This window comes from Physeter macrocephalus, unplaced genomic scaffold (assembly GCF_002837175.3).
Source record: "Physeter macrocephalus isolate SW-GA unplaced genomic scaffold, ASM283717v5 random_1650, whole genome shotgun sequence".
NCBI lineage: Eukaryota > Metazoa > Chordata > Mammalia > Artiodactyla > Physeteridae > Physeter > Physeter macrocephalus.
Window position 1 is genome coordinate 1591 of NW_021147007.1, and position 22676 is coordinate 24266.

Genomic DNA, 22676 nt, shown 5'->3' on the forward strand with positions numbered 1-22676 from the left:
CTGTACTCGTGAAGTCTCTTCTTTTCTCTTTAATATGCATTTGAATTTTGTATTCTATTGCATAATATATATCTTTGTTTTTAGTTTTTGAAGTTAAATAATTTTAATATTGAGTCGATTGACAGTCTAGGAAGACACCTAGTATTTACCTATCAATCACCTACTTTAACTGTTGACAACTCATGACTATTCTTGTTTCATCTGTATTCCATATACTCCTTCCCCCTGCCCTGACAATTCTAAAGCAAATCTCAGACAGTAAGTATATTATCCATAACCATTTTCATATTTATCTGTAAAAGGTGGAGATTCTTTTAAAAAAAACATAACCACAATAATTCATAATTCCTTCATGTTGGCTGTATAGTTGATCAAATTTTTCTTACTGTCTCAGGTGTTTTAAAGTTTGTCAAACTAGAGTCTTACTAAGTTTTATGTGTTGCAGTTGATTGATGTCCTTTGAATTGCTTTTAGTCTGATTGCCCACCCTCTCTTTCCCCCTTCTCTCACCCACTCCCTTGTAATTTATTTGTTAAAGAAACTGGGATATTTGTCCTATAGAGTTTTTTACATCTGGATTTTTCTGAGTGCATCTCTGTGGTGTTAATATGTTCCTCAGACCCTGTCTTTCCTATAAATTGGCAGTTAGAGCCAGAGGCGTGATCAGATATTGTACAGTTTTGATGGAGGGGGAGACTGCTTTCTAGGTGGTGTGTGGTATGCTTCAGAACTTCCATCAGGAGGCACATAATGTTTGCTTTTGTCTTCTTGCAATGTGAGCAGTCATTGATGATCATTGCCTGGATCCATTAATTCATTAGAGTTGCAGAATTTTGATATTCTGATTCTATTATTCCTTCTTTATTTATTGCTAAAGTACTTATAAAGAGAAACTTCCCCTTATCAATTCTTTGGTTACGTTGAGGTACAGTTCATCTGGTAAAGGCAGGATAAATGCTTGATTATTTTGCTTTACTTTTCAGTTTTAAGAATAATGAGTTAGTGGTTCCCTAGCATCTCCCAGAGTGACCAAAGAGGGTGGTTTAGGTTTTGTTTTTAGACTATTATGAACTCATGGATTTACACTTTCAGTATTTTTCAGTGTGTTAACACTTATTATCTTTATTGATGCACAGATTATGTCCCGTCTTTGGCCATGGAGTGTTTCTTCAAGTTGGATGCTGAGTCGTCTTATCATACTAGAGTCTTGGGTAGCTCCCTTGCTGTCTAGTATGACAGGTTGCTCCCAGTACGTATTTTCTTTTCTTCCCCAGAGCTGGCAGCAACTATTTTTCGATTTTCTTTTTAAAGATAAAATACATCCTAGTTCAGACTTTCTCTTTAGTTTCTACTTAACTTCACCAATTGTCTATCTATGTCTCCCGTTCAAAAATTCCATGCCAAAAATCTCAGTCCTTGACCATAATTAATTACTCATTTGTTTTGGCCCATGATACACCACGGCAGTCTCAAAGTTAACATCACCAAATGATTTGTGAAAATAGCTTTTCTTTTTTTTTTTTTTTTTTTTTTCATTCTTTTGTCCCTGGGGACTGTCTCATGATGGATTTTAAAGTCATTTGGAATGTTTCCTTTTTGTGGGTTTATGCCACCAAGGCCGTACACAGTTATGTTCATTTGTTTCATTCTACTTTATATTTTTAGGGATTGCCTCTTTTTGTGCTATTTAATTTTGTTTTGTAATTGTAAAAGATATTTACCCATTGTTTCAAAATCAAATATTGAAAGGGATATTGTCAGAAGTCTAGCTTCTTTCTCTTGTCTCTTTCACCCCAATCAATCCCTCTTCTCCTCAGGTTACTATTTAAATGATTTTATAATTTATCCTTCCATTGTTTTTTGTTTGGTTGTTTTAATATAAAGAAATACACATGTAGTTATAGCCACCCCTTCTTAGATAGGTAGCATTCTACATAAACTTTTCTTCCCCTTGATTTTTTACTTTTTATTGTTTTTGCATATATCTAGGAATGATTACAAGGACATTTTAGAAACAGTAACCTGTCAGATTAGGTAACAACAGAAATGCCACTGGGCTGTTAATAAGGAAGCCACACTTTTAGACAACAAAATATTTTGTCTACTTCATGGCAGCAGAGCTGATACACCTATGAATAAGGCAAGATGGTCTGACTGTCCTTCCCAGCACACCTCCTGTGTGTATTCCATCCAGGTGTCAGTGTTGGCTGCTTGGCTTTGTTTCTCCATAAATGACAGCCTGTGCTGAATAACAGTTTACAGACATTCTGCTTGTTCCTGGAGGACCTGGGGCAGTAGCCATTCAAAGTATGGTAGAGCAGGGAAAGCCCCAGTGCAGTAGCCAAGAGCACTCCTTTCCCCTGTTGAACCTGTGGGGTTGAATTTAACTACTAATTTCTTTAAGACCTGCTCCTGTATTTTACTCTGGCCCTGCCTACTAAGAATTTACAGTACGAATGAGAAAGGGAGAGGAATGGTTGCTATAAGCCAGGCTTAAGTTAATCTTTAATCATTTAAAAACTTTGAGAATTTCTAAAGTATAAATTATCTGTCTCTTTGAGTGCCTACCTAGTTTCTATTATAGAGTAAAACTAAAACAATCCTGAGAATGTGTGTATTAAAACAATTCACTAAAAATCTTCAGAAATACCAGATTTGTTGATTGACCATTGTATATGGAACACTGGAGCCAGGATGCAAGGTAAAGGCGCCATATATGAGATAGAGAAGGTTTCGTTTTAGTACTGGTGTAACAAAGCAATAAACTGTTTTGTTGTTTCCGACTCCCTTAGAACTTGTAAAGTGGATCCTTGATAGAGCTCTTGTTAAGTATGGTGAGGATGCATTTTTCTCCTTTAGTTCTAGAAATGATGATGAATCCATTGTTACTTTTGGAGAAGAATAGTGCAGGAAATGAGAAACACGGCAATATCTTCACTTTGCTGGTTGGAATTTGTGAGCACAAATGATTACCATCTCTGTCAGAAGAGAGATGGGGCGTTATCCTTTTAGCCATATTTGTAGATGACCTTTGGTGTGCTGTCAGGGATGGCCCTGTGACGGTGACCTTTCCATGTTAACAGCCTTGGATGTCAGGAAGTGGAAAGGGAATCTGATTCTTCTCACCCATCCTCCTCCTACAACACCACCATCTTTTTTCACCCCCAGCTTAATAATCATATCTTAAGCTCCTTAGTGCAAAGTGTTAGGCTGTCCGTAATTGTAGAAATTATGTTTCTTATGCTGGGTGATTGAGTAATAACAATACTACTATCTTAATGTCAACATGAATTTGTCTCATCTTGTCTGAAACGTTAACTGAGCAAGTTCAGACTCAGGGCTTAGAGTCCACCATTCATTTCTCAAGAGCAGGTTTCTGACTCATACACACACCCTTTGTTTTTGGTCCTTTTCTTCTAAGGTTGTTTTCTATTGTTCTTTAATTTCCATTTTTTATTAGTTAATATCTGGTATAAAGAGAAAATGTAGATTGGTTCTAAGAAATACCATCTAAAAGTTTTCTAGCATAGAATAAACTGGATATTTTGTTGTGTATGTGTGGGGTAGGGAGTTGCTGGTTAGTTCCTACAAGGCCTCACCCAGTAACTGGACCTATAGACTATGTGTGTATATGGACGTGCTCTGTCACTGTTTCCAGGCAGAATTGGAGTTAGCAGCACAATTATCAGAGGCTTTTTTTTAGGAGAAGATCTTCAAAGCTGACAAGGTGTTTTCTTTTTTTGAGCCTTTCTTCTTAAAATCCTGCTCATTTTGACCCATTAACCTTAGAATTAGCTTAATTTTTTTTAACTTTTGATAAAAGTTGTCTGAAAGTCTGTCTCTTAAAGTATCCATAATACATCTGGTCTTAGCTGAGTCATTTAAAAAAATTTAGCAAGTTTTTACTTTAAAGAAATAAACTTTAAAAGTACAGCAGTGTCACTTGGTTTTTAAAATGGAACTTGAGTCCCTCTAGTGGGTAGAGTGTAAATCACTTTCCAAGCTTGAAATTTAAAGAAAGACGACAACCTTGAGTTATGTGGAACCAGCTTTCAAATCCACTGTTCTCTTCGGTACTGGTGTCCCCTCTCCCCAGCTGAGAGGCAGTGCTTAGCTAGCCACTGGCTTGGCCCTAATGTTAACCAAGATTCAGCGTCCTTTTCCGCCCATGTAATTCTGGTGGCCCTGGTCATTCCTAGCATGGGATCTCCCAAACTGTGGCTCACCAGCTGCTTTCTTTCAAGCCTTGGCAAGTATAAACTCAGGCTACAAGGTGGTGATTTTAAGCCATGCATTTCTTTATAGAAAGGAACACAATGCCCTTGGGGTCCTTGAGGTACCATGAAAAAAATACTTGCACAGGCCTGTTTTGGGCACAACAGGTAGATTAAAGACATTTAGTAAGTGGAGGAGTTACATACTGATAGCCAGAACACAGGCAGCATGGTATGGCAGAAAAGAACTTGGCTTTGGGGTTCAAATCCTAACTTGACAAATACTAACTGTGCGACCTGGAGCTGATTACATAGGTTCTCTGTATCTTAGTTTTTCCCTTCTGTAAAATGGGGAGATGATAAACCCATTTTGCAGGGTTGTTTTGAGTATTTAAAATAAATATGCAAAGGCCTTTGTGTTTTTAGTGCTCTGTGATTAGTAGCAGAGGTCATGGATATTTCCCAAGCTTAATTCATTATAAGGCATGAGATTTAATTATTTGGATAACCTTCCCTCTTCTCCCATGCCTTCTTTTTCTTTCAGTCACCACCAAGTAAGCGAAGAAAATTAGAGAAGCCAAGGAAACCCATTACGTTTGTAGTATTGGAATCTGTGATGAAAGAATTATCCCTCAAAGCATCGTCTTTGGGCTCTGAGACAGTGGAAGGCATAGTAGTTGTGACAACATGGATTGAAAAAATTCTCACCGATCTGAAGGTACCTGGTTAATAAGCACATTGAAGAAGTACTTATAATAATCTCTCTTTTTTCTTTTATTTTTTTCTTCTATTTTTTAATTTTTTAAAAAGTTTATTTATCTTTGGCTGCGTTAAGTCTTCGTTGCTGTGCGCGGGGCTCTCTCTAGTTGCGGGAAGCGGGGGCTACTCTTCGCTGTGGTGCGCGGACTTCTCATTGCAGTGGCTTCTCTTGTTGTGGCGCACGGGCTCTAGGCGCGCAGGCTTCAGTAGTTGTGGCTCGTTGGGCTCTAGAGCACAGGCTCAGCAGTTGTGGCTCACGGGCTTAGTTGCTCCGCGGCATGTGGGACCTTCCCGGACCAGGGCTCAAACCCGTGTCCCCTGCATTGGCAGGCAGATTCTTAACCACTGCGCCACCAGGGAAGCCCTCTTTTCTTTTTTAAAAAAGAAAGTTCTATGGAGTTTTCAGAGGAGAAAAGTGATTTCCTATAAAATTCTGTTTTTTCTCCAAACAGGTCCAGCATAAACGAGTTCCCTGTGGAAAGGAGGAAATTAGCCTTTTCCTAACAGCCATAGAAAACTCCTGGATTCACTTAAGGAGGAAGAAAAGGGACCGAGTGAGACAACTGAGAGAAGTTCCCCGAGCTCCCAAGAACGTCATCCAAGCTTTGGAAGAGAAAAGGTCCCCCGCTAAAGAGTCTGGCAACAGCCAAGACCTGGCTCAGGGTCCCCGGGAGAGTGCTCTGTGCGGGCCTGCACTACAGGAGGGCGAGTCTGCCACTGTGGAGGGCCGTGGCCCAAACCAGGACTCACTTTCCCAGGAGGAGAACCCGGAGCCCATGGAGGATGAAAGGAGTGAGGAAAAGGGAGAGGTGGAGGTTTGGGAAAGTTGTAAAGGCTCTAGTAATGGAGCCCAGGACCAAGAGGCTTCTGAGCAATTCAGCAACCCAGTGTCTGAAAAAGGGAACCATCTCCAAAGAGTGGCTGGATGTTACCTGTTCAAGTGTTTGATAAACGTTAAGAAGGAGGTAGATGATGCCTTAGTTGAAATGCATTGGGTTGAGGGCCAGAACAGGGATTTGATGAACCAGCTTTGTACTTATATACGTAACCAAATTTTCAGGCTTGTTGCTAGTTAACTCCAAACTCCATGCACAGTAAAGCAGCTTGCTTTGGAGTGTGGCCTGTGGGGTGGCAAGCTGAATCCCACCATTGGCCCACTGGTAGCATTATATGGAATTATCTGAAACAAATTAATCCATTTTAAACATCCCCCTCCCTTTTTTTTTAAGTTAACAGGGCACTGTAGTATGGTAGTTCAGAGGAAGAATTGTGGTTATTTGCATCAACAGAAAGCCATCAGTAAACTCACAGGGGATTTAAACCTGACTTAAGCTGATCACCTTAGCTTTAGACTGGTTTTCTGAGGCCACAAGGATTATTTTTGCAGTCTGATCCTGGTCAGAACTTACAGAGCATCACACTCTCTCTGTCACCCCTGGTTGCTTCCTGAGAAGGGGTGACTTTCTCAGCCCCCTAGTGGAGGTGGTATACCAGATAGCCCTGTACCTTCTTCTAAAGTCACCTTCAAGACTGAAGACTTTGGGTACATATAATTGATGACCCCTGTGTCAGTCCTGAGAAGGGAACTGGCCTAATGGTAGGTGGCAGGAGAGTCAGGGAGAGAAAGCTCAGTAATGCCAGGAAGAAGGGCCAATCAGGAAGTGCCTGGAAACGTCGGAAACATCAGCATATTCCTGACTCTTGTCTGTTTTGTTGTTGGTTATTTCAGAAACAGAATTAGGGAATCAAAACTGCCAGATGTGACTGAGATACAGCAGAATGAAGCCATACCCCTACCTCCAACCTGTTTAAAGTACTATTTTGTAGCAGTTTTACTGGTGTGTGATTTTTTTTTATTTGTTTCGACATTTGAAGTCGAGCTAATATAATAAGAATATTCAGAATTGAAAACTGTCAATCCTGTTTGAATCCTGGGGTTGGGGAAAATATTTTCTTGGCTTTGAATGGGTAGGTGATTGATGATAGAAATAAAAATAGAGCAAGATAGTTATGTGTAGTAAGTTGCTTAAGAAAGTCTCATCTATTGGCAGATAAGTTGTCGCTGATCAAAGATGGTTTTTTGGGGTTCCCTTGTGATCCCTTCTGTGTTTACCTGTTACCATTGGAGAATCCTAAGGCCGAGGTAACCATGTTCTTAAAACATGTTTCTAATTGTATGTAGTGTCAGGGCTTGGCAGGAATGTCTCTGGAAAAGGAGTCTCTTTTATTCTCTTGGTGTCTCAGTTATCCTCTGCTGTGCTTAACTTTCATGGCTTGATTTTACACCAGCAGCCTAGGGTTTTATGTAGCCTGAAATTTCTGAGTATGGTACCAGAGCTCCTTGCTATCTGCAAAGAAGACTGCGTAGTTAAGCCACACTTTTAAAAGGTGACATTGGTTGGGGCAGAAAACTGATGACCTTGGCATACTTTGGCAGCAGTTAGACCAGTCCCTCAGCAAAGATACAGGAAATGGAAATAGGACCATATTATACCTCCCTGTGGCCGTGGAGACAGAGCTGCGGAAGAGAACACATTAACCAACCAGTGTTCTTAACCTGGTCCGTGGACCTCTGGAGAACCCATAGCCTCCTGGATTATTTCCGAAAGCTCTGGACATATTTGGGTTTTTTTTCTGGAGAGAATGGTCCCTGACTTAGAGCGGTTAGTAACTCACTGAGGATTAGGGACCACTATGCTAGTCCAGCCTCCTCTTTGACAGGATAAGGAAACGAACACCCAGGGTCCCACAGAGCCAAGATTCATTGCAGGGCCCTAGATTCCTGTGCTCATCTCCTGTACCCACCCACACCATCTTGCTCTGCTTACCTCTTAGGACACATTGGAATCATATGCTGGACCCAAACCTAGTTTATATCTTCATAAAATTTTAGGATAAGTGAGTTAGGTGACAACCATTCACTTGATAAGTGGCCACTAAGTGTTTGCTTGTTCGTTTCACTATAAAAGAGTAGTGTATGCTCATTATTAAAGATTTGGAAAGATGAAAGGAGAAAACAGCTTCAAAATCACCCCTAGTCTCAACCTTCTGAAGCACAGCCAGTATTGGCATTTCAGTGTTTGCTTCTAGTCCCTAATCTCTTTCTGTAGATGGGGTGTGTGAGTGTGTGGGTTCAACTTTGGTTGTGTTCATGCTGTAGTTTTATATTATGCTCTTTTCTCATCTGATGTAAGTATTTTTCCATGTTGTCACAGGAGTGCATTATTTATGCTCCTCACCTGTTCAAAATATGCTTCAGGCGCAGTATTAGCCTTTGTTTAAGTCTGATACTTAGAGGTCTCCAAAGAATCCTCTGTGGACCTGGAGGCACAGGAGATGTGTCTTGTGTTTATATGTGTTTGGTGCCCCAGGTTTAAGGCCTGGTGTCATGGAGGACGTTTTATAGGTGTTAAGCTAATGCTCTTAGAATTTAAAAAGTATGTGACAACAGAAGCTTCCAGTGCCAGACCTGTGAGTGCCATTTTTGCATTTGTGTGTCATTTCCTTCTCTGAGTAGTTATTTCTATATGATGAGAGAACATTGAAACATTTTGAAAAGACATCTAAAAATTCTTTCACTTATGCATATACTTACAATGTGTATGATATGTGTTAGCCTACACCTCTGATATGGGGAAGAGGAATTTTTTTAGAAGAAATAGGTTATTGATCCCAGGTATCATAATGGTGAGTGACACTTGTCGAAGTGTCTAGAGGTCAAGTTCATGTTGATGGATTGGTATGGAATACGATCTTTGTGGTATTATCTTAAATTCTATTCTGGTCCCTTGCATTGGCTTCTGATCTCTTGATAACCAAAGTGGGAACAGAAGCTGAACTTGTTTTCCAAGGAGGGAAATAAGCTGCTTTTGTTCTTTGGAATCTGCTTTGCTTCCAGCAGTTTGGTCCCTTCACCCCACATCGTTGCCCAGGTATTCACACACCAGAGCATCGCTGCTTGTCCTAGTAGGGTTAGTGTCTCTGTGTTGGAGTTTCAGCTGATCTTAAGGGTGTGTGTGGATTACTTAAAACTTTATATTTTTAAAAACATGAAACCTCTCTTCTCTTGATAGAAATCAAAGCTTACCATGTGAGCACACCAACTTCTAAGCTCTGACAAGTAATAAAACTGCAGGGTGTGAAAAAGAGTCAAAGGCCTGTAGAAAATTCGAGGCCTCCTGTAAGCCCCTCCTTCTTACTTAGACCGAGGCATTTTCCTCTGTAGCCACATGGGGGCGTATTTGGCCCTTTTATCAACTTCACTGTGGTGTGGATAAAATTGTGTCCTTGGTATTGTCTTAAAATATCCAGTTGCTACTCAGATAAATATTTTTATGGGAGCAAGTACATTTTAACATAAAAAAAAATTAGATAAAAGTAGAAAGAAAGAAAACCCCACCACCCTGCAGTCTGGGCATAAGCTTTCAACCTTTTTATGTTTCTTTATGGTACCAGTTGACTTGTCCTGCTACTCTAAAATATATCCAGGTTGGGTCAGTCCCTTGGATCAACTTTTTATTGGTCTCTAGTTAATGGGGGTACCAGAGGGGGATGTTTAGTGATTTTAAATAGTAACTTTTCAAAAGCTTTATGTTGCAGGAAGAGTAATATAGAGAGCCTTAAGAAAGAAGCTGCTTTCAATCTTCTTTTGTCTTTTAATTCTTGTTTTGGTTTATCTGGCTGGCTGAAGAGCATGCATGTGCTGTGTTATTTACGTAAAACATTGTCACAGTTGGTTCTGTGTTAGGTATATTATACAGGTTAGCTGGGCCTGCTTTCCCACAAGAGGTGTTTCTGTGTGGAACATGTCTGTCACTAACCCTGGGTCTGTGTGGGCTCAAGGGGAAGCTGCATCTGCCCTTATTTTTATGGCGCAGGATCAGATGTCCTAGGTGGCCATGCAACAGACCTGTACATTAGGAGGAAGAAGGTCCAGTTTGGAAAACTAAGGAACCCTCTGAGAGAAGGAAGGTCTCAAAGGTGCAGCAGTTTTATAGCCAGCCAGGAGGTGCCCCTAGGAAAGGGATGTGACCACAACTTTTTTGGAGAAGTTAATGCTCAGGAGAATCAGTTTGCTGAATGGGCACTAACCCCGGGAAAACCCAGAAGAGGCTTACTAGTGAGAATGGATTGGCCTCTGCCTCTTGGAGCAGGGCATTGATGGTCTTGAACTTTCTAATGCTCCCAAGTACAAACCTCTTGGTGCTCGTGCCAGTACAGTATTAAGAAGGCCCTGCGTGGGGCTCACCCACGAGCAGCAGGGCCTCACACACCAGAGAGTTCCTGCTCTGCTCTGTAAAGACATTCAGATCCTCTGCTGTGACTCACCCAAATGACTAAAACAGCGGTTTATTTTTTTCAATTGCCGGTTGGAACAGCTAATGCTGCCCTTCGGAGGCTTTGCTTTTACCCCAGGGGACTGTGTTGTGACTGAAGGCCTTGCAGCTCTGCATGCCCTTTGAGGTGCAGCCCCTCCGCCTCTCTCAGCCCCAGCAGAGACGTCGGGGGCTCCGGCTCTCTTCAGGGAAGTGAGGGACCACAGGTGCTTATTAGGAGCCAGGGAACGGGGAGAAGACGGGGTGGACCAGAAAGTGCAGGGGAGTGGAAAACAGAAGAGCACAGCCTTCACAGTTCATCAGACCTGGGTCTGCGTTCCAGTTCTACTTACAGGGTCAATCATTCTCACTAAAGCTTGGATTCCTCATACAAAAGATGAAGAATTCTTGCTTCCCAGAGTTGTAGCAGCAGTTAAGTGAGAGAAATACTAAAGCATCTGGAGGAGTCCATGAACAAAGAGTAGGCTTCTCAACTTGCTCACCTCTTCTTAGTCTCCTTTGAGTTTTCAGTCTCTGGTCAAAAAATCTGCTACCAAGAGACTCAGGTGAAAAGGCTGAGACCTCAAGTGTATAACTGTGGGTGTAGACTGCCACTCTCTGACTGAGAGCAAAATCCAAGCTTCTGTGTACTGGGAGGATGAACAGGGAACCAGTACTTATTGTCCGTCCTCTACGTAAATTGTCTGACTTAGTAACCCTTCAAAGAGGTGTGGAGTCCCTGTGTGATCAGTTAAAGAAGTGGCAGCTCAGAGAGCTTAAGATTTGCCCTAAGGTTGTTCACAGAACTAAGTCACAGAGGTGGGACTTGAACTCAGGTCCAGAGATGAGAGACTGAGATTTCATACCAAATCTGAAGATTCGTAACAAGTGCTACACTGAGGGTGGAAATGGACTTCTGGGTTTATTTGACCCATCTCTAGGGAAGGAGACTTCAATTATATGACACAGGGAATAGAAAAAAGCATCTCTTACCCACCTTCACAATGTAGCATTTGAAGGTAATATTATTTTCCAGCCTATGATCAGTGAACAAGATGTAATAAGTGAAATTGCTTATAATTAGTTCTTAACTTATGCTACCAAATTTTTATAGAATTTTGTATTTGGCAGTAGTACAGATAAGTAGATAGCAAAACCACAAAATAAAATGTCTAGTGCAAGCACATGTTGCATCAGAATCAACTTAAAATAACTGATAATTAGGTAATGACTCTTGACAATATGTAATTGTATAATAACAGAAGAAAGATTTTTTTTTTTTAGGCAGCATCACATATTTCACTTACAGAATGCAAAACTGGTGTACTTTCTGATCTTGCTGGAGAAGGTAACAATTGTTATAAAAATAGCAAGTCGTCTTCCCCAGGTAGAGGAATGGACTGTGTAAATCTGGAGAGGAGGAAAGGCTGCGTGCCATCGGGTGGGCCTATTCAGGGAGTGTGGCTGAGCGTCCGGGAGCAGAGCCGGGAAGTCCCCAGCTGGGGGCGCGCCCTGGCGGCCACGCAGGGAAGCCTGTGCTGCTTCTGCCCAAAAGAAGGCTGCCCAGGGAGCGCCGCTGAGCCTGGGGCAGTGGGTGAGGACGCGCTTGCTCCCGTACGTTTGTAATTCCAGGCGCTCTTGGGTTTTGTTCTCTTTTGCTTTTTTGTTTTTTAAATAAATTTATTATTTTATTTATTTTTGGCTGTGTTGGGTCTTCGTTGCTGTGCGCGGGCTTTCTCTAGTTGTGGCGAGCAGGGGCTACTCTTCGTTGCGGTGCGCAGGCTTCTCATTGCGGTGGCTTTTATTGTTGCGGAGCACGGGCTCTAGGCGCGCGGGCTTCAGTAGTTGTGGCTCGGAGGCTCTAGAGCGCAGGCTCAGTAGTTGTGGCGCACGGGCTTAGTTGCTCCGCAGCATGTGGGATCTTCGTGGACCAGGGCTCGAACCCGTGTCCCCTGCATTGGCAGGCGGATTCTTAACCACTGCGCCACCAGGGAAGCCCTCCAGAGGCTTTTGATACAATGTCTCTTGCTGGGAGATGGGCATTCGCAGTCTGGTCAGGATCCCTAATTCAGGTATGTTTGTCCCAGGATTTGCCTTTGGGGGCCAAACGTGGGGCTTATGGGTCAGACGCTGGCCTCTATTTCAGTGAAGTCTAGATGAGCACTAATGAGGACTTTCATTCACAAAGGGAAGTATTTCCTCATCTTCGACACCAGGGGCCAGGCAAGAAGGGCTGGAGCTCCCGCTAATGGAGTACTGCTGTGAAGTAGCTTTTATTCAATTCCTGTTGGTTATTGCCATGCAGAAATAGCTGCCCACTGTTGTTGGATCTTCCTCTTTTTTCTTGAGGAAATCCAGAAATCCAGATTTAGGAGAAATATGGAAACCCTCACAGCGAATTCAGTATTTTATAGAGACCTGGTAGACCATCAGTTTGTGGCCTCTTCTACCACCAAGTGGTAGAACTGTCTGCATGTTTGCTGCCTCCACTTTCCTCACTGTATTTCAGCTACTGAAGTCTGGTTGCTGCCTACCCTCCCATTTTAAGAGTTCTCCTCACCTCTTAAAGGGAGAATCCCAAAGATTCTATCCACGGGCCTTGCTTTTGTCTCTCACTTGTGGCTGACCGTGTCCACTCCGTGACTTCAGTACTGCTCACGCCTACATTCATCACGCCCAAGTCTAGGCCTTTCCTCAACTTCCAACACCCACATAGCTGGCCACCCAGTGGACACCTTCCCCGGGTCTGTGGCTGTGCAAACTCAGCTTGTCTGCACCTGCTTCTCTCCTGTATTCTCGGCCACCATCCACCTGGCCGTCCACATTAGAAATCTCTGCTCCTCCCTCCCCTTCACCACCTTCGAAAGAGCCTCCAAATCCAGCCCAGCCTCTCCACCCCTGGTGCCAGTGCCTTAGTGCTGTTCCACATCTCTCACCTGGACTGTGAGGGAAGCCTGAACTGTTTCTGGGGGATTTCAGAGCTAAGCGGCAGAAAGAGCAGATTTAGATGGGTTGGGGGAGGGGGTGAAGAAACAGAAAGAAAAACTGGGATGGGAAGTAGACCCACCGCAGCAGGTCAAGTTAGTTGAGATTAAGAGGTAATGAGGCCCTTCCTGATGAAGCACGGGAGAACTTTTCCCCTTTAATATAATTTCATTTTGCGAAAGTAATGTTTTCATTGTAAGAACTTTAGAAAATAATAAAAGTTTATAATTCCACTACTCAAATGGAGTTATTTTACATTTTGTTATCTTAGTATATTTATAGGCATATATATTTTTAAACAGCAAATGTGGCATCACATTCTGTGTTACTATTTTGTAAACGTTTTCTTTTAGCAATATATTGTGATAACCTTTTTCTGATTATAAAATTAATCTGTCAGAAAACTTGTGAAAATAAAAATTACCGGTAATTGCACTGCCCAAAGACAACCACTGTTAACATTTTCGTTTATTAACAACCTGGTTTTCTTCACATGCCATATTGTGAGCGTCACTTCACGAAACCAGTTGTTCCTTGTTGGAAATTCAGGTTTCCTGGTTTTCACTTCTGTAAATAATGCTTAGTGAATATGTTTGTACAGAAGTGTTTATGTGTTTTCTTATTGCTTTAGGATAAATTTACGTAAGGATTACTGAAGCAGAAGAGATAATGCTCTTTTAAAGGCTTTCCATATATATTGCCAATTTGTTCACTGAAAAAGTTGTGCTACTTTACATTTCCACAAGTGTCTGTTTTTACCACACATTTGATAGCACTAGAAAGCCAATTTTAAAAAGTCCTTTATCAACTGATAAAGAATATTTTCACTGTTTTAATTTTATTACAGTATTGCAAGGCCAAACATTTTCATGTATATATTATGTTACTTCATATATTTGTTTTATGAATTTTAAATTATGTTCTATGTTCACTTTTCTATCCAAGTATTCTTTTTGTTATTGAAATTGCAAGGGCACATCTTGCCAATATTTCCCTCCATTTTGTCATTTACCTTTTCTTCTTGTTTATGGTGGGTGATAATTATTTTGTTTTTACAGTCAAGGAGCTTTTAGAGGGCTTATATAATCACATCTGTCAAACTGTTCCTTTATATTTTCTTTGTTTGCTTTTATGGGTAGAAACCTCTTTCACCACCCTTGGAGCAGAAAAATGTTTGCCTGTATTTTATTATGGCTCTTTTTGACATTATTTTTTACATTTAACACTTGCATTTATGTTGGTGTATGGTGTAAGTTATAAGGACTTAACTGTGTTTAGTGAATGGTTCAGACTTACCACAGAGTAAACTCTTCAGAGAGATGACTGGTGAACTCTAGCACTGCTGTGTGAGGTGTCTGTGATGGGAACAGGGGTATGTACTATCCCAGCCCCCAGCCTGGAAGTGGGAGGAGGCACTGGCTGGAATGTGGCTCCTCGAGAGTCCTAGAGTGTCCCCAGCACTGCCCAGTATAGACTCTCCCAATGGGCACTGGTCCCTTGGTAAGAAATCTGGTTGTGGGCATGGAGCCGAGCCCTGGATGGAGGCAGTCCAGCCAGTAAGAGGCCACTGGTCCAGGCCCTACATACTCTTCTGAGAGAGCATCAGTCACTAGCGCAGGTAGCTGATATCTTGAGTTTTAAAGACTTGATCTGCAGGCTTGCTTTTACATGTGAGCTTGGATTGGCTGGGACCACAGACCAGAGTCCTTTGTGTGGGGCACTGATTGCATTCCAGCCCCTCTGCCCTGGGAGGGGCCTTCCCTGTCTTCGACATCCACCACCCTCACTGATCCAGCTGGCTCTTGACTCACATTGCAAGACTCCGCCTCCCTCTACTAATAAGTTTGCCCAGTCTCACTCCCATGACCTGAATTAACTCTCATAAAGCCACCTCTTGTCTTCAAAGGAGTAACTGAAGTCCTCATCCTTTCCCTTGTGCCTTTCCCCTTTGATCAGCTTCCTCCTTCCCAAGTCATCCATGGACCCCATCTCTCTAGCTGCACTGCTTGCTTGCTAGCTGCTTTGGTTTCTCAGAAAAGCTCAGAGTGTGTGACTCCTCCCTTTTTGCTTCTGAACTGCATTTCTTTCCTTACTCAGTATCCACACCCAGGGCGGTTGCCTGGATAAAAATCTGCCCCTTTCTCCCAGTCACCTTTTCAGGCCAGACATAAGTGCCAGTGAAGAATGGCTGTCTACCCGGGCCTGCTCTTCATTCCTCAGAGTGGCCTGAGGGAGTACAGTGTCCTCTGAGGTCAGCTGAGTCCCTGGATCCTAAGTTTGATTCTCTTTCCTTGCCTTCTCACTCACCTGCTAAGCTTGTTTATTGGGCACCACTAAGCAAAGTCAATGATTATTTCTGTCTTCAGCCAGCTCCCCATCATCAGCCATTTCTGTGAGGTTTTCAAGGACCCTGGACCCTCCTCCCCAGGCTGAGCTGTCCCACACACTCCAAGGAGAACCAGGCCGCTTCTCATCCCAGCTAACACTAAGCAGCTTTGTGACCTCGGCTAAGACACCTCTTGGGAGATGGGTCTAGGTGATTGACACTCTTCCAGTTCTGACATTGTGTGAGCCAATGAAGAGGAAGTAGGTGAATGGGAAGGCTGAACTTGACTGTATCTGTTTCATAGGTTCAGGAGAGGTCCTTTGACAACTCACCAGGAGTAGAGGAAGGTGGGTGAAGACTTCAGTGAAAAGAGTATATCAGTACCCTTCCTTACAGAGCTTTACATAGTCCTCTGATCTCTTGTGCTACATCCAGCATGGTGGGAGAGAGCAAAGCTTGACCTTTTCCAGGTAGCGCTGTGGAATTGAGTTCAGCTCTGTGATCTTTTACCCCACTCTGGCTTACCAAAGTTCCCCTGGCCTTGGCTATGAAGATAGCCCAGTGCCTGGCACATGTTAGGCACACAGTAAATATTTGTGAAATGAACGTTGTGTACTGTTGTACTGTGTCCCTGGGTGTACTAGTCTCCTTTCTTTCCCTCTTCCTCTCTCAGCTTTCTCCCTTTGGTCTTGTTTTAACTCTAATAGGTGTAAAGCTCTCCAAGACAACTTGCATAATTTGAGAAGTCAGGCCTACAGGGTTAGGACATTTGGGATCTGGTATACTTGTACTATGGCTTCACACTCTTTCCTTCATCTTATTATTTTTATGTTTTGGAGGATCAGGGAATTGATCTGCATAGCTCTTAGGGTTGTGTATATATTTAGAGTTTTGTTGGGGTGAATGGTGGGGGGATCGGAGACAGCCTCATTAGGGAATGTCACTAGCTCAGCATATTAAAAAATTGAGGGGGTTGGGAACTCCCTGGTGGTCCAGTGGTTAGGACTCAGCACTTTCACTGCTGTGGGCCCAGGTTTGATCCCTGGTCGGGGAACTAAGATCCCACAAGCCATGCTGCCAAAAAAAACAAAAACAAAACGGGGGGTTGAACTGGGCCTTGGGGTACAAAAGACTTGAGGAGGAAGAGTGGAAATAGAAAATCCTCCCGTGAGAATTACACAATCATGGATGGGCCAGGTTTCCTCCTGCCCCAAAGGTACTAAGCACTAGAAGCCATAAAGAAACTTTAGGAACAACTTTTTGGAAATGGCTGGGCTTTGGATTATTCCCCAGACGTGCTAACCTTTCTGCTGAAACATCAAAAAGACTTTCCCTTGAATGAATAAATTGCCAGCTTCTACCTGAGTTCCACCCCCTTGCAACAGGAAGCTGGCTAAAATGTAACAGCCCTCCTATTCATTCCTCTCCTTTTATCCTCCCCCTTGCCACCTAATAGGTGGGTATCTATCTCCCAACCCCACTGTTCATTCCCCAACAAGAATAACCTTGGTTGATGAGAAACTCTGGCCGTTTTCAGGCTCCTGTTGGCAGCAACAGGCCCAGGAAAAGCCTCCTTTCTAAACCCTTGCTTTTTGCCTAACATCCCCTGGCTGCTGTCCCCACATGACCCAAATAAACAGATGATCATGTGAAGCCAGGAAGGCTGTTCGTTTTAAATAACGAGCATCTCCACTAAGCTCTGGAGCAGATGGGTTATTGGGGACAAGGGAGAGGTTGGCATTTGAATTCTGTGTTCACCCCACTTTTATCTCCTGCTTCCCCACTCCTGAAGGAAAAGCTGTCTTCAGAGCACTACTTTTCGGAGGGGTGCCTTTGTGATGTGACAGAGCTGGTCCCTGACGAGTCAGAAAAATTGGACTTCAGCCTCTGGAAGAGACTTCAGGGCTGCACGAGTGCCATGACCACTTGAGGAAGGCAGAAGGGTACAGCTGGAGGTCGCTCTCTGAGCATACTGGGCCACTGGGCAGAACGGTACAGTGCTGACCCCTAACAAAATGAGAACTTGGTCAGCAACATTATCTCAAGTCACTGTTACATATATATTGGACTGTTTAGTGTGTGTGTGTGTATGTGTGTGTATACACACACACATACACACACACACACACACACACACACAGCAGGTGGCAGACACCTTAAAGGAGGCAATGTTGGGACCAGCACAGATCTAGCCTTCCAAGGAGAAAAGCATTCATCCTGCAAAGAAGAACTTGGCTGTTAGTTACTGCTCTGATCTCCTGTTGCTTTCCAGCTTCATCATAAAGCCAGTGTCACCTGGTCATTTGTGTGTAATGGCCTCTCTCTGCTCAGCTACAGATGCTGGGGCATTAAGTGTGCAAAGATCAGAGGCCCCTGTAGACTGGTTCTGGCAAACAACCCCCTTCCTCCTGTTCACTAGGTGCTTGATTTCCAGAATCTGTGCAGATTTTCTTTCCCTGGCATGCATTATGACCTCAAAGGAAAGGCACAAAGCCAGCAAGCATCATTTGTACCCCCTTTATATGTGTCTAGCTCTCCTCTAGCTAGTTCCCCAAATAGGACTGTACCCCTCTAAGGGTGAAGTGGGGGTGGAATGGGATGGGTTGATCTGCCACTCAGCCAACCTCATAAAGGTTTGCTTTCTGGCTTTGTATGATGGTGAAGCCCAGACCACAAGATCCTGAACCCAACTGGCACTGTCCCACTCTAATTAGAACTGATTAGCAAGGAAAGGAATCTGGGGACAAGATCCAGGGGCCTTAGGCTTGCGGGCATTGGGACAGCAGAGCTGGACATGCTCCAGGGAGCCCCAAATATGCCTTCAGCTTGCCTATGCCTGTCACTACCAACTGTACAGGTGGGGTTTGTGTGGCTTCCTGTGCAGTACAGCAGGGTTTCAGGTGAAGATTTTTAGTGTTCCCCTCCCCCATCACAATGTAAAGTGGTCAGACCCCCACCTTCCCGTGCGAGCAGTTTGATAGTCCTCCATGACTTTTTTCTGTTTGAGGGCCCTGACCCAGAACTGCCTTCAGAACAGTCATCCGTGGGGTAAGGAATAAATGCTTCTCCTGCGGGGCAAGGAGGAACTGGAATACTGAGTGACCTTAGACAAGTCCCTTCTCGTCTCTGGGCCTCAGTTTCCTTATCTGCAAAATGAGAGAATTTGGGCAAGCTGACCTCAAAAAGGACTAACTTTCTAATTGTACCCCCAGGCGCCCCCAAACTCTAGCAGAAGAAGAGGCCGTAAGGAGCGCCAGCCGGGGTCCCGTCCCCCGCAGCGAGTATGGTTGTGGCTGGGCGGAGCGGCCCCGCCCCCGCTCCCCGCCCGCGGCCTCAGTCGCCCAGCCACTGGAAGGGCCGGGTTTCCGCCTTCCACGTTGTTGTTCCCGATTTGCGCCACGCCCCCTTGGTCTAGGCTGTGGACGCTTCGCCGTAACCGCCCTCAGCCCGGCCCCAGAGCAAAGGGCGGCCTCTTGGATGGCACAGTTGGAGTCTCCACCCGCATCAGACGCGCGTGGACAAAGACGAGAGTTTAGAGGAAGGAGAGAGAGAGGCTTGGTTTTAAAGGGAGGGTGGTGAAAAGGAAAGGGTAGGTCAGGGCACAACTGCAGAATTTCCCTCTCAGCGTCCCACCCTCCACACAGTGGCCCCATCCGCACCGGCGAATGTGACCCTTTAGACACTGGCCCTTTAAACACAGGGCTGGCGGCGCGGGGTGTCCATGTGGAGCTGCTCCATGCCGTGTTGTCCTGCCCGCCCATTGGCCCGCGGCCCGGTGACATCGCCTAATAGGATGCGAACGCACTGCGGGGGGAGGAACGGAGACAAAACGCGGAACCGGATCTCCACTCCGCTCCCTCCGCCTGTTCTCTGGCAGCCTCCTGCCGTCAGCTCCGCCCAGGGGCGGATCCCGGGGGAATTGCGACAGCCTGGTGGTTGCAGGAATTAGGTCACGTGTGGGTAGGGAGCGGAGACCCGAGGGTCAGGCCAGTCTCTACCATTCTAAGGTTTCCCTGACCTGGAATATCTTTATTTGAGCTAACTTAAGTCCTGAATTTTCCACCTCTCTTTCCCTCCAGCAGGACAAATTTCGTTGTGAATGACCCAAACACGCTGCCGTTGCTCAACTTGTGGCTTTCAATCGGGGAGGGGCGAGGCGGGAAAGCGGAAATGCAGGGCGCGAACCCAGCTGGAACTTCTCCCACCCCCACCCAGGCCACGTGTGCGCGCGCCGTCTCGAGTGGGCGGGGCCAGCCCGCCCTGGACCCCGCCCCTCCCTTCAGGAGACGCCGCGGCCCTGCGGGCGGGGGCTCCGGTCCGGGCTTTGGCTGCGGCCCCGGTGTAGTAGCGGGGGCGGCGGCCGGGGGCAGCGCGGCTCCTTCCCTTGTTGTGTGTGTCGGTGCCTCCTCGCCATCTTGTTGCAAAGCCTTTTCTTGTCGGCGGGACTCCTGGGGGCAGCGGGGCGGGAGGCATCAGAAGGGAGGAAGAGAGGGAGGGGAAGGAGGGAGGCAGTGCCGCCTTTTTTTTTTTCCTTGCATCAATTTTTTTAAATTTGCAAATTACATTTTGCAAACATTTGGGGAGACCTTGATTTTGCTCCCCCGTTCTTCCCTGTGGAGTGCGCTGCGCCGCCCAGTCCTGTCGCCCCCCGGAGGTGATCCCTCCCTCCTGCCTGCCCGCCAGCCTGACCTGTGCCCGGTTTGCGGGCCGCAGTCTCGGCCCCGGCGCGCCCCCGGCAGCTTTCGGCGCGATGAGCATAGAGACGTTACTGGAGGCGGCCCGCTTCCTGGAATGGCAAGCGCAGCAACAACAGAGAGCACGTGGTGAGCGGCCGGGCTGGGCCCCTGGGGCACCAGGGAAGGGGAGGCGAGCGACCCCGGTCCCCGAGCCCACGCGAAACCGCGAGCGGTACCCCCTCCCGGGCGGCCCGCGAAGCCGGGCAGTGCAAGGATCCACGCAAGAGCCGCCGCCCGGGGAGGAGTGTTGTGGGCAGTGAAATTAATGAATTCATTAACATGCAGGGAGGACCCGGCTCCTGTGGACGCCACCCCAGCTGCCTACCACCCCTTGTGCACCTTTCGTGGGGGGCTTCTTTCCCATGGGCCAGCGGCGCCCTCGGTAGGGCTGAGGATGTGCGAGCCGGGGGGTGGGGTGAGGAATGGTGTTGCGTGGGGGTGGCAGACCCGCGCGTGTGTGCGTGTATGCACGGGGGATGTGTGATGCGAGCCTCGATGAGAGCGGATGGATGGACGTGTACACGGGCGAGTGTCTAGTGCACACGAGTGGGCGTGTGTGTAATGGAGTGGGGGGTGGAATTACTCTACGCGGAGCAGCTCCCCGGCTTCCCTGGCCCTGTGCGGGGGGCGCTCCCGGCATATCTACGCGCCGCTTGGGGCGGAGGCGGCCTTTGCAGAATGAAATGACATCGCGTGTCTTATGATCCTGGCCAGCCCCGCCTGACCCCGCCTCTCAGAGCTGGGCTGGGTCGCGCGTCAAGGGTTTGGGTGAGAGCCGGACTGATTGGACATCTGCGAAACGGCCCGCAGGTCTCCGGGGGCAGCCCCCGGGCCCCCCTTGCTGCCCCCCCACTTTAGCCGGTGTGGAATGTGGCGTGTCTGCGCGTTCCAAACCCGCTCTCGGCTGGAATGTTGCGTGTGCTTGCGTTCCAAGCCCGTTGGTTACACCGGGTGGTGACGTGGACCGGCCCCGCCCCCGACCACGTGCACGGGGGACACTCCCGCTGGGGACGGCGCGGCCCAGCCCCTCCCAGCCGCCTCGCGCTCGGCCGGGGGCGGGGCCTGGGCGGGGCTGGCGAGGGGCCTGGCGCCGGGTTGGGCCCTGGCTCTGGCCGCTGGGCTTCTCCTTGGGAGAGCCTTTGCCCTACGAGGGAGGAGCCGAGCTCACCTGTTTGTTCTCCCCCCAACGTCCTGTTTTTGATCCTGGGGCTAGGGAAACCCTCAGAATCACTGGACATATAGAGCTCACATACTCCCACTGACCCCCCAGACGTTCTCACCAGGGCTCCCTGGCAGCATCCCTGGCCGCGGTGCGGAATGAACTAGGCGAGAAGGGGCAAACTTTGGTGCTCTCTAGACAGCGGGGAGACGGAGATTTGCGATGCCCCCTATCCCCACGCGCCGTTGTTGGTAGACCCCAGCTTCAGGGTACTGCAGAAATAGGGATTGGGGGAAGACCTCCGTTTTCCGGGCTGCTGCGAGGGCCGCAGCCCTGGATCGGCGTGTGTGCAATATCCGGGGACTGCTGTCCCCTCCAACCCCCGCCCCCAAGCCCTTCGGCCGGGTCGGTTGTGGTGGAGAGAGAGTGCTTCGCCCTCCTTTCCTTTCTCTCTGCCTATTGTTGCTTCAATGATGAGTCATGCAGGAGGTAGTAGTGTGTGTTGTGTGCGCGCGCGCGCCTGCAGCGTGTACCGCCGCCGCCGCCGCTCCGGCGGGCGGGGGAAGCAGCAGTGGACCAGGGGCGGGGGAGCGGCGGGTCAACCGGCATCTCAAGGTCAAGAGTCACTCGAGATATGTGAGACCGACAGTGCTTGGGTTTTCGGAACTGATGGGCCAGGATGTCAGCTTACGCGCCCCTCCCTCTTGTCTTCGAGGTCCAGAGCAGGGTCAGGTGGTGGACAGTGCAGGTGGTGACCGAGAATGTCCTGCGTGCCGGACCAGCGGCACCGGGAGGAGCGTGCATAAGATTTGGAGAGACTGAGTGACCTGCTGCCACCATCAACACAATGCAATTCAGGAGTTCCTATTGTGTCCCCACTGTGTACTGCCCACTGTGCTAGGAGGCAACAGGATTGACCCTGCTGTTGCTCCAAGGGAACGCTCACTTCATTTTCACTTTACCCGCAGGCTGGTTGGCCATATGGGGGAGGGGAGAACACCCTCACTGTCATGTCTACCATGCTTTCCAAAATAAGTCAGTCCAGAGCTGACAATAAGAACCACAGGGATGACTTGAGCAACACTTGGAAGGAACATGGGAATGGCTCTCCTCTAAGAAGTTGCAGAGCCCTGCGCCTCCTCCAGGTGGTGAGAACTGGGGGCAGGGAGCTGAGGTGAGGCT

The 22676-nt window shown here is 46.7% G+C and overlaps 1 protein-coding gene, 1 long non-coding RNA gene and 1 other non-coding gene across 3 annotated transcripts; all 3 read left to right on the plus strand.

Moving 5' to 3' along the window:
• Positions 1-3703: 3703 nt before the first annotated feature.
• Positions 3704-19388, plus strand: LOC114485582 (RNA N6-adenosine-methyltransferase METTL16-like). The gene is made up of 5 exons (XM_028487284.2): positions 3704-4932; positions 5426-5765; positions 15640-15770; positions 15904-15946; positions 19300-19388. Exons 1-5 carry the CDS (start codon positions 4831-4833, stop codon positions 19386-19388), a joined length of 705 nt encoding a protein of 234 aa, XP_028343085.1. The 5' UTR covers positions 3704-4830.
• Positions 16581-16653, plus strand: TRNAE-UUC (transfer RNA glutamic acid (anticodon UUC)). Its single transcript has one exon. It is a non-coding gene; the product is annotated as a tRNA-Glu (tRNA).
• Positions 19389-20016: 628 nt separating the features above from the next.
• On the plus strand, positions 20017-21260 carry LOC114485583 (uncharacterized). Its single transcript, XR_003678995.2, has 2 exons — positions 20017-20422; positions 20621-21260. It is a non-coding gene; the product is annotated as an uncharacterized lncRNA (long non-coding RNA).
• The last annotated feature ends 1416 nt before the right edge of the window (positions 21261-22676 follow it).

Excerpts from the sequence above, each read along its gene's own strand:
- LOC114485582 (XM_028487284.2), top strand. The coding sequence starts at position 4,831 with ATGAAAGAATTATCCCTCAAAGCATCGTCTTTGGGCTCTGAGACAGTG. Across the intron at positions 4,933-5,425 it reads AAATTCTCACCGATCTGAAG|GTCCAGCATAAACGAGTTCC; the intron begins GTACCTGGTTAA and ends TTCTCCAAACAG. Across the intron at positions 5,766-15,639 it reads GCCCATGGAGGATGAAAGGA|CCAGCTCCCCATCATCAGCC; the intron begins GTGAGGAAAAGG and ends TTCTGTCTTCAG.